The 11361-nt window shown below is 38.2% G+C and overlaps 1 protein-coding gene across 1 annotated transcript in view; it reads left to right on the top strand.

Moving 5' to 3' along the window:
* The first annotated feature begins 344 nt into the window (after positions 1-344).
* Positions 345-11361, top strand: part of HPRT1 (hypoxanthine phosphoribosyltransferase 1) — a 34209-nt gene continuing 23192 nt past the window's right edge. The window contains exon 1 of the mRNA XM_023525299.1: positions 345-532. Coding sequence (XP_023381067.1) covers positions 506-532 — 27 coding nt within the window. The 5' untranslated portion in view covers positions 345-505. The remainder of the gene's footprint in view (positions 533-11361) is intronic.

Raw genomic sequence — 11361 nt, 5'->3', positions numbered from 1 at the left:
CAGTTAAAGATTTTTGTTAGAATTGGGCCACATGTCAGGAAAATGGAAGCCGCAGTGCAGTCCACGGTCTTGGGAAGGGGACGCCGGCGAGTAGATCTACGTGGGGACTGGACCCTAAAGAGCTGGCACCCAGTTTAGGGCCACTAGGAAGAAACGCAGGCAGCGGTAGGTTTGGGATTTGGGAGCCCTCCCGATGAGAAACTGAGGGAAAGAAGTTGCATGGGAGTCTTCTTAGCTTCTTCCGCAAGAAAATTCCCACGGCCGCCTCGTGAACGTGGAAACTCTGGCGGAGGCCCCCAACCGTGTGGGCGGAGCCTCAGGGCGGGGCGGGGCGCCGGGGGGCGGAGCCTGTTTCTCAGCTCCGAGCACCGGCATTTACCGTGAAGAGAGCGCACCACGAACCTCCAGGCTTTCCCGCGCGGCGCCACCTCCTGCCGCGCCTCGGCCTCGCGCCGGCTTCTTCCTCTTCAGACTGCCCTCAGCCCTCGTGCCTGCCAGTTCCGTTATGGCGACTCGCAGCCCCAGCGTCGTGGTGAGCAACTTGGCCCGGGGCGACAGCGGCCGGCCCGCGAGGCGCGGCACCCGCAATGCGGGCTCGGGCCAGGCGTGGCCCGGGAAATCGCCAGGGCTGGTGGCGGCCACAGTTCCCGGGGTTCGGCTTTACGTCACATCAGGGCGGCGGGGGGACGGAATGGCGAGGCGGGAGTGGGTGCCTCTTCTGGAGAACCCTGGGAAAGCGTGTGAGAGGAACGGGGAGAAATGGCGTGTTGGTCGACTTGTGTGCCGCTTGCGAGCGCACTGTGGGGAGCGGCCGTGGGCCAATTTGGGAATGATCTGGCGAGGTGAGGGAGAGGCCCTTCTCGGTACATTTTGGGGATGGTGGTAGGGCCTCTGGGCACCTCTGTAGAAGGCCCAGGCACGGAAACGACAAAGGAGGGCACGTGGGGACTGGCATTTTCATCTAGCTCTACAAATATGATGAATATTTGTTCCTCATTGACTCCGCAACGCAGCCGCGGTAGCGGTAATCATACCTATCTTTTTACATGCGAAAGAAATACCAAAATGAGATTAGCTGATTTTTCTGGCCCCAAAATAGCAGGCCTCGAATTTAGATGCGCTTGAATCCACATCTCTTGCTGTTTGATGCTGCAGGGGACAAAAAATGCGAATCTGATCCTTACCTTCAAGGACATTCATACTCTAACCAGCCTCTCATATCCTGTCTGCAACCTCATTGGTCCTTTTTGGTTGTGGAACAAGCTAAGTTGCTCTCCCTTCCTCCTCACCTTTCTGATCATGCTTGCTGAAGTAGCCAACTCCCTCCCAACAGTTAAATGCCTTAGCCTGAAACATTGCCGTCATTATTATTATTTTAGCAGTTACCTTATTACCTGTTGATTGTCTACTACTAAAATATAAACTTTATAAGGGCAGGGATCACCACTGTAACCCCACCTCATAGTAGTTTCTGGCATGTAAAGAAATTCACAATAATGGTTTGTTGAACGAATAAATAATTAACCACATGAGCTCCCCAAAAGAAAGGATTCTATTTATTAGGCATTGTGACTTAAAGAGCAGTGTTCTAAATAGAGTCTGGCCTGGAATCCTGTGGTGTGGCCTCGGGCAACTTCACTTTTCTGGGCTTAAGTGTTACAGGGAGGGAGGATAAATACTTTTTCTTCTATCTTTCTGAGTTCTTCTGGCTGGACTAATTAAAGTAACATGAAACAGATTTACAGGAGAAAATGACCAAATTTATTATGTATGTACTTAAGGGGTTTCCATAAGAATAGGAATATGAGGACAGGCAGTTGTGGCTTGTGTGTCATCTTGAGCTAAGGAGAAAGAGGAGTTGCGGTTTGGGACTTAAGAGGGTAGGAAGGCAAATCACAGGGAGATGGAAAAGCAAATGTTTTGGTAGATAAACATTTGCTGGGCCGTCTTTAACAGTGGGACACAGCACTGATCAAAGGGGCCTTGACAGCTTCCTCCCTATCACACTTAGTTCATATTAAACTATAGTTATCTATGATGCTAGCTCTTTTCCTGGAACAGGTCCTCTATCTAAATTGTCTTAGACAGTTGGGGGATGGTCAAAGGTTTTTCGTTTCTTGGAAATAACCGGCTTAAAATAATACCCTAAAAGGCATATTCTGAGTCTTTCGTTTCTTGAAAATAACCAGCTTAAAATAATACCCTAAAAGGCATATTCTGAGTCTTTCGTTTCTTGAAAATAACCAGCTTAAAATAATACCCTAAAAGGCATATTTTGGAGTGGCAAACTCTGCTTCACCTGGATGTCCTTAGGTATCAATGAAGTGCTAGCTACCTCATGGTTTTATTGAAAGGGTTATAAGATGGTTTATGTGGATAAACAACCTTTGTGTGGTCCCTGACTAAGAATAGTAATAAGAACTATCATTGCGTCTGCCTACATAGTCCTATTTAGTTCTCAAAACAACCCTTTAACAATAGTATGATTATTACCATTGTACAGTGGAGGAGTCTTTCAAGCATCAGAGAGGTTAAATAATTTAACCTCAACATAGCATACCCACATCACACAGTTATTAGGAGCTCATACTCAAACTCAGGTCTCTCAAGAACCCATGCATTTAACTGTTATGCTAGTAATAGGTACTCCAAAAATGGTAGGGGCTGTTGTTTTTATTCAGATGCTGAGGAAGTTAGATGCTTTTAGCTAGCGGGTATGATGCCTGCCCTAGCATAGGGTGAATTATTGCTAGAGATGGCTGGTGTTAGTTTTGTGTTTTTGGTTTGCAAACTCCTGTTCCTTTTTTTATTTCCTTCCCCAAAATTGCATGTTAGCAATAACAAACTCTTGAACAGTGCTTACTATGTGCTGGTTTCTGTTCTAACTTTACATATATTAACTGGTTTGATATTTTTTTAAAATCGTAGGGTTCAGAGAGGTTCATAAGTAACTTGCCCAAGATCACCAGGCAGTGTTAGGATTTGAAATTAAGTTACGTGGCCCCAGAGTCTGCTCTTAACATCTCCACTTTTAAGTTAGTGGTGACAACAGTTGATAATTATTGAGTACTTACTATGTCTTAGACATCGAGGTAAATATTTTGTAGACTAATTGTCCCAAAGTTACATAATAGGTACACCGTGAGGTAGATAAACACTGGTATGACCTCGGAGGTACAGATTGGTGAAGTAACTTGCCCAATATCACTTAGATGAAATTGGCCCCCAGGTAGGCCTGTTATAACCCATGCTGCTTGTAACTGTCATTGAACTGCCAGGGTAAAACTTGGACACACTTGAACTAAGAACACGCTTCTGGATTTTTGCAAATGAATGTGAAACATCAGATATACATTATTTGGATTTACTATCTTCTAAATTTCAGAATGGTAGTGCTAGAAATGTAATCCTGTACTAACTGGACTTAAATCTTACCCTGCCAATAATTTTCACAGAATTGATAAAATAGTACATTTTTTTTTTGTCCACAACTCTATGATTTTCATCACCAGAGTTCATGCTGACATTAGTCACTGTAGACCAAAATTATTTTTTGTGACCACCAAAAAGTGGTTTGGGGGTTTTATTCTGCAAATTGAGTAATGTGATACATACTATAGATCCGTCTTAATTGTTTTCCACTGTTTGTGTCTGGGTATTGACAGCAGTACCAACAACATCAGTAGATAAGAGGGGTCTTAGAGTTTTCTGTAGTTCATTAGGCAGTAATTGGGCCATGTCATTTTCCCCCATGCGAAGAGATGCTAAAGATGAACTCATGTACTCTTCTTCCTTTCTGTAATTTTGTGTGGATTCAGTAAGATTTATAGGCTCTGGAATTATCGATCACCATTGTTAATGTCAATATTTTCCTGCCAGTAGAGACCAGATTACTAACATTTTGAATAATTTGCTACTAATAAGAATTCAGATACTTCAGATTGCTATGGAACTACCGTCTTCAACATTGATGGGCATATTTTTGTTGTTGTTCAGAATGAGCATGCCTGTTAGTCTACTGTGCACACTAATAAAAAGAAAGATCATAGTGTTGGATAAATTCATGTTCTTGCACATATAGTAGTTATGGGCCCACTTTTACCTAGTAACAGCTAATAATTATCCCTGGGTTAAACAGTCAAGAATGCTGATTTTAATTTTTATAATCCTTACATTGTTGTAAACCTTTTAATTCTTTAACCCTTAGAAGGAAGGGCAAGCAAGCTATATATGTCATTTATTTGTAAGACTGATATAACTTTGGAAGATGGACATACTACTAGCTTAAATTATTTTGACATTTAGGGATATGTATATCAGTAATTCATAATTTTGGTTTTATGCTACCCTAACTTATGACAGATTATTCTAAGGGGATGGCATATTTGCTTTTGGTATTTTTTGAGAATTTTAAAGTATCTGAATATAAAAGGTAAAGGTATGCCACCTAGCAATTTCTGCCCATTCTAGCAGCTTGAGATTGTTGGTTACTAGGAGGAATAAAATAAAATGTGTTCTATCTATTATTATACATCTTTTAATTCACATAGCTCATTTTAAGACTCACTTCCTCACTTCCATGTAGTCTTGTTTGGACCCACAAACGTTGTCATTTTTTGACCACAGAGATTTAAGCAATCCTGGTCACAGGTGATGAATTGATGTTGCAAGTATTGTCTTAACTCGAGTTAAATTCCTTAATTTTAGATAATATATCTTTGTAATTAGAAATTTTATGTATAAACCACATTTTCACATGCGAGAACCATTGTTGACTTTGTCTAGACAAAAGGTAGATATTAATGTTATATTTTTCACTGATCTTTTATGTTAGTAAAAGTGCCTGTATGGATTTTTATCATTAACAAGTATATTACAGGTAGGTTAGAATTCGAGAACTGTGTTTTAAAGCTCTGAGGAGATGCAGTCACATTTCTGAACTGTCTGGGTAAGTGGTAAGTAACTCAGAGCTATTAATAACCCATCCTTTGATTTCCAGTTCAGCCATAAATGGCCTTAATGGGAAAGATGGATCTAGAGAGAAACCATACTTTCTTTTGTTACCACTTCTGGCACCTCCAGAGCTCTCTCCCCAAATATTTTAGGGTTGGGCCCTCCCCAGAGCCATCCAGGACCTTCTTTGTGATCTTCTCTAGCCATTTTATGTTAAGTTCTTGTTACAAACTAAATATTTGCTCCCCACAAAATATCTTGAATCTCTAACACCTCCCCCACCGGCACACACACAATGTGATGATATTTTGGAGATGGGGCCTTTGGGAGGTAATTAGGATTAGATAAGGTCATGAGGTTTGGGCCCTTGTCTTAAGAGAGAGCTCCATCCCCCATCCCCACCCTCCACTCAGCTAGGAGAAGGTAGCCCTGAAGATAGAAGGTATACACTTAAAAGCAAGCAAAGAGATTTCAGAATGAAATCTACTTTGCTGGCACCTTGATCTTGGACTTCCTAGCCTCTGGAACTGTGAGAAATAAATTACTGTTGTTTGAGCTACCCAGTCTATGGTATTTCGTTATGGCAGCCCAAGTAGAGTAATACAGTTCTTTTAAAAGGTGTCAGTAATAACCACATTTGTAACACTAAGTCACAAATAATAAACCAGATGTGACTTATATTCATATAGAAAGTTGGATATTGCTAGGCAACTTAGAAGGCTGTGCTAATTCAGTATCAGAGACGTGCCAGTCTACTTTCCTCAATTTACAGCCTAAGCAACAGAATGTAATGACCACTTTAAGCTTGGTACTGTTTTAGGTGGGAGTCACTGGTGCTGGGTGACCTTGGGTTTCAGGTTTTTCTTTAGTGTATATGTAACCGCTTCTGATAATCAAAAGTTTGTGGAATTGTCAAATTAGATTTGGGTACAAATTATATGCTTTATTGTGCTGTATAGTTCTATGTATGAATGTATGTATGTATGTGTCCTTTCCACTACATTGCAAGCTCTTTGAGGACTGTAAATTTACAATCATCTTTGTATCCCCTTACAAATTATTATGCAGTGCTTTAATCAAGGTAGATGCCGAAAGCATTTTGATGTAATTGAATATATCGCAGTCCCTATGAAAGCAGCCACTGATTGTTAACTAATCCATGTCAGATATAGTTAATTAATGTCAGATATTTACCAATATTAGATGAGACAAATAAAGGCTAATAAAATTAAAGACCACCAAATATACTTCTGTCTAGCTTTTGTAGAGATTGAGGTTATTGGACTTGTTAATATGAAGCTTTTGGTGTTTGGGATGATTGAAACAAGTTCCTGTTTATTGGCTTGTGAATTATTTTGTTATTTCTTCTCTTTGGTCCAGATGCAAAAGAGGCTCTGTGTGAGTTTGAGTGCCCTCTTAAACTCCCATAATACTTTACTTGTATCTTTTTTTCTTTGCAGTTTAACACTCTGTCTTATGGTTATTCATGTACGTGTCATGTCTTTTACTCCACTGTGACCTCTTTGAAGGTAGTTATGTTAATGTTTACCTAATCCTCCCTAGTGTATACACCATAGTACTCAAATATTTGAGTATTAGTAATAAAAATGCAGATTCTGAATAAGGTCCTCACTCTTTTAAAATTAGTATTCTAACTTTGATCATTAACTGTGAATTTAAAAGATTTGGATTTTTCATAAAATGTAAAATTGGAAAAGTTGATGTAGACGCCTTGTCATCATTTAAATAAGTTGATCCTTATTAAACTTTATATTTGAAACATCCACAAGTAGACATAATAGTATAATGAACCCTCATGTACCCATTGCCCAGTTCAGACAACTCTCTGTCCATGGCCAATTATGTTTCTTAAATTAGGACCTCCATAAATATATCCCATTTATTTATAGTGAATTATAACAAAGTTGTGAATTCATGCCTAAAGTGCTTCGAGTAATGCAAATTTTATGAATTCTTATTTTTACCTTTTGGGAAGAGTTATAGTAACGTATTTTTTATGTTTGACATAATAAACCAACCCTTTGGCATTGAATGTGATATATGAATCTAATAGTATTGATTGAAAATAAAAAAATTGAATTGGAAATTAATTGGGTGTGTTGACAGAGGTAGAATTCCTATTTTGAGGTACATCACTTCTGATCTGTCTGTATAAGACTGATATCTGGGGTGGACTCTGGGCAGAATTCACATTGGATTTGATTGAGAGAAACAAGACTGGAAGTTCTTAGGCCATCTTCAAAACCTGTAGCCAGGCACTGACCTATTTTCACAGAAGCAGTTTTTACAAGTGTTGCATATTTTAGAGCCCTGGGTGGGTCCTGGTGTGTGTTTGTGGCAGAAGCAGTGAGTAACTGGGAGGAAGAGGTAAGTGGGTTTCAGGGAGGCCATTTGGGAGCTCTGGCTCTTCCTGATTTTACAGCACTATGAATTGGTGCATTTTCATTCACATCAAGTAGTAGCAGATATATTCTGACGAGTCTGACATGAGTGTTTATTCTCTCATCTTAATAGAATATAGCAAGGTCTTTCTTCTTTTCCCAAAACTTAAACTAAATTTCAGTTTATAAAGTTTATAAAAGATGTACTTGCTTGGTATAAAGTACTCTTGAAATGCTCTTGTAAGTGACAGAAATGCTGCATTTCCACTATTTTTGTAGTAAACGTTCTGAAATAAGCATGATGTGAATGTTTAGCAGATACATTAGCATTTGGTCTTAGAGGATCTGGCATAATCTCCACTCCCCATAGAATTTTTTTCTGCTTATGAAAGTAATAAAGGTTTGTTTAAAAATAAAATCAATATTGACTTCTGACTGCCCTCAGACCAACTGCCAAGCGAGCACCTGTGCTCTGCTGCCGGCCCATACCCATGGGCATGTCCTGGTTTATCTACTTGAATCCCCGCCAGCCTCCTGGCCGTGTGTGCTGACTAAGGTGGTGTGCAGGTACTACCAGCCTGACACGACAGTACCTAAAATTCCCCAAAGTCTGGAGAACTCAAAACAGCTTTAGAGACTAAAGAGAGACAACATCAACCTCAAATTTCTCAGAATATAATTTCATAATTTCTGTGAATAATATTATAAATCTTAAATATATATATTTTTTAAAAAATTATTGAAAGCCAAGCTTCTTGTCCTTAAGCACTGACTGAAAGAGGAGGTGCTCAGTAGATATTAACAGATGCACTGAGATTTAATTATCATTTAACAATATTTCTTGAAAACTGCCAAAGCTCCTGTCATCAGCTTCTTGAATGTGATTTGGAAGATATTTAGTCTTGAATATCATGTGAGGTAGAATATTATAGTTCTGGTTTATTTTTTTGAATAAGCTTTAAATATAATGGTAAGTGGGAATTATAAATCAACTATAGTAAAAAAAAAAAGTGAGATCGACAGTGAAAAATACCAAGTCAATACTAAACTGTGGAAAGTGGCAAGTCCCCACTTCTTATAGTTGACCATTGTTTGGTATATTCTTCCATACCCACCCTTCCTTCCTTCCTTCCTTCCTCTCTCCCTCTCTCCCTCCCTCCCTCCTCTTTTATATTTTGTATTACAGTTTTTATAGATTTTAATATATCTTTAAAATTTTTTCCATACTTTTGCATATATGTATAAAAATACTACCAAAAATGATTTATAAGAAAGACTTACATTTTTTTTAAAAGCAACATATACTCAATGAAGAAAATTTGGAATATATAATGTAAAGAACTCCGTAAAATCTGTATAACTCCTCTCCCCAAGCTAATAGTTTTCATGATTTTGTTATGTTTTTTCTGTGAGTGTACCTGTACATATATTTATAATACTGTAATCATTGTATATTTTACCACCACAGGAGCCACATCATTAATATTATTAAATATTTCGTATGTCAGGGACTGGGCATACCAATATCAAGACAACTAATATGCGGTCCTACTCAAACAGTCTTGGAGTTTCTACTATGAAGGCACCTCATGAGTAGATTATAACAATCTCAGAATTCTAGGAGTTTAGGTTTTTAAGAAATCACTTAGCTTTAAAAGTTTTTTTTTCCCTACTGTGAGATGAGAGAGGGTATTTGGATTTGGGGTGGAGAATACCAGTTTTTCTTGTTCAGAGTGATATTTTAATTTGATAGACTACAGTGTATTAAAATTTTTTTTAGATTTTGTTTTATTTTTTTAAATTCATTTTTAATTAAGTAATTATTTTTTTTAGTGACATTGGTTAATGAAATCCAGTAAGTTTCAGGCGTACAAATTAACAGTATGACATATATATATATTGCATTGTATGTTCCCCTACCATAGTTAGATTTCCTTCTGTCACCACATATTTGACCCCTTTTACTCTATCAACCTCCCGCTGCCCTCCTATCCCCTACCCTCTGGTGACCACTAGTCTATTGTCCATGTTCATGAATCTCTGTCCTGTTCGTTTGTTGCTTTTAGGTTTATATCACACATATAATTGATAGCGTGTGCTTTTCAACTTTTTCAGTCTGGCTTATTTCGCTTAGCATGATTGTCTCGAGGTCCATCCATGGTGTCACAAATGGCAGTATTTCATCTCTTCTTATGGCCGAGTAATATTCCATTGTATATATGTATCACCGCTGCTTTAGCCAATCATCTATCGTAGGACACTTAGGTTGCTTCCATGTCCTGGTCACTGTGAATAATGCTGCTATGAACATCGGTGTGCAAATACCTTTTTGGATATGGGTTTTCAAGTCTTTGGGGGTAAATACCCAGTAAAGGGATTGCTAGATCATATGGTAGATCAATTCTTAGTTTTTTGAGGAGCCTCTATACTGTTTTCCATAGTGGTTATACCAATTTGCATTCCCACCAGCGGTGTACGAGGGTTCTTGTTTCTCCTTATCCTCTCCAACATTTGTTATTACTTGTCCTGTTGATTATAGCTATTCTAAGGTGTGAGATGGTGTCTCATTGTGGTTTTGATTTGCATTTCCCTAATAGCTAGCAATGTTGAGCATTTTTTCATATGTTTGTTGGCCATTTGTATGTCTCGTTGGGAGAAGTGTCTGTTAAAGTCCTCTGTCCAGTTTTTAATTGGACTGTTTGTATTTTTTTGTTATTGAGTCGTATGAGTTCTTTGTATATTTTGAATATTATTAGGGCCTTATCAGAGATGTTGCTTGCAAATATATTTTCCCATTCGGATGGTTGTCTCTTTACCTTGTTGATGGTTTCTTTTGTTGTGCAGAACCTTTTTAGTTTGATGTAGTCCCATTTGTTTATTTTTGCTTTTACTTCCCTTGCCTTTAGAGTCAAATTCACAAAATCCTCTTTAAGTCCAAGGTCCTTGAGTTTCATTCCTATGTTTTCTTCTATGTAATTTATTGTATCAGGTCTTATATTCAGGTTCTTAATCCATTTTGAGTTAATTTTGGTGTGTGGTGATAGGCAATAGTCTAGTTTCTTTTGCAGGTGGTTTTCCAGTTTTCCCAGCATCATTTATTGAAGATGCTTTCCTTTCTCCACTGTATGATTTTGGCTTTTTTGTCGAAAATTATTTCCTCATATAAACATGGGTTTATTTGTGGACTCTCAATTCTTTTCCACTGGTCTGTGTCTCTGTTTTTGTTTTTGTTTTCTGTCAATACCATGCCATTTTGATTATTGTTGCTTTGTAGTATAATGTGAAGTCGGGCAGAGTGATGCCTACAGCCTTGTTTGTTTTCCTCAGGATGGTTTTGGCAATTTGGAGGTCTTTTGTGCTTCCATACAAATCTGATGACTTTTTGTTCTATTTCTTTAAAAAAAAATGCCAATGGAATTTTGATGGGGATTGCATTAAATCTGTATAATGCTTGTGGTAATAAGGTCATTTTAACTATGTTGATTCTTCCAACCCAAGAACACGGGGTATCTTTCCATTTCTTTGTATCTTCTTCAATTTCTTTTAATAGGGTCATATAGTTTTCATTATATAGGTATTTCACATGTTTCGTTAGATTTATTCCTAGATATTTTATTCTTTTTGTTGCAATTGCAAAAGGAATTATTTTTTCCACTTCTTTTTCTGACACTTCATTATTAGAGTATAGGAATGCTATGGATTTTTGAACATTGATTTTTGTATCAAGAAACTTTACTGTACTTGCTTTTTGTTTCTAGTAGAGTTTTTATGAAGCCTTTAGGGCTCTCTATATAGAGAATCATGTCATCCTCAAATAGTGACAGTTTGACTTCTTCATTTCCTATTTGGATGCCTTTTATATCTTTCTCTTGCCTGATTGCACTTGCTAGGACCTCCTAGCAAATGTTATGTTGAATAACAGTGGTGATAGCAGACAGCATTTTCTTGTTTCTGATCTTGGAAGGTTTTTAGTTTTCCACCATTAAGTAGAATGTTGGCTGAGGGG

This window comes from Pteropus vampyrus, unplaced genomic scaffold, assembly GCF_000151845.1.
Source record: "Pteropus vampyrus isolate Shadow unplaced genomic scaffold, Pvam_2.0 Scaffold548, whole genome shotgun sequence".
Taxonomy (NCBI): domain Eukaryota; kingdom Metazoa; phylum Chordata; class Mammalia; order Chiroptera; family Pteropodidae; genus Pteropus; species Pteropus vampyrus.
Note: the sequence above shows the minus strand (reverse complement) of the source record. Positions and strands in the feature narration are given on the sequence as shown.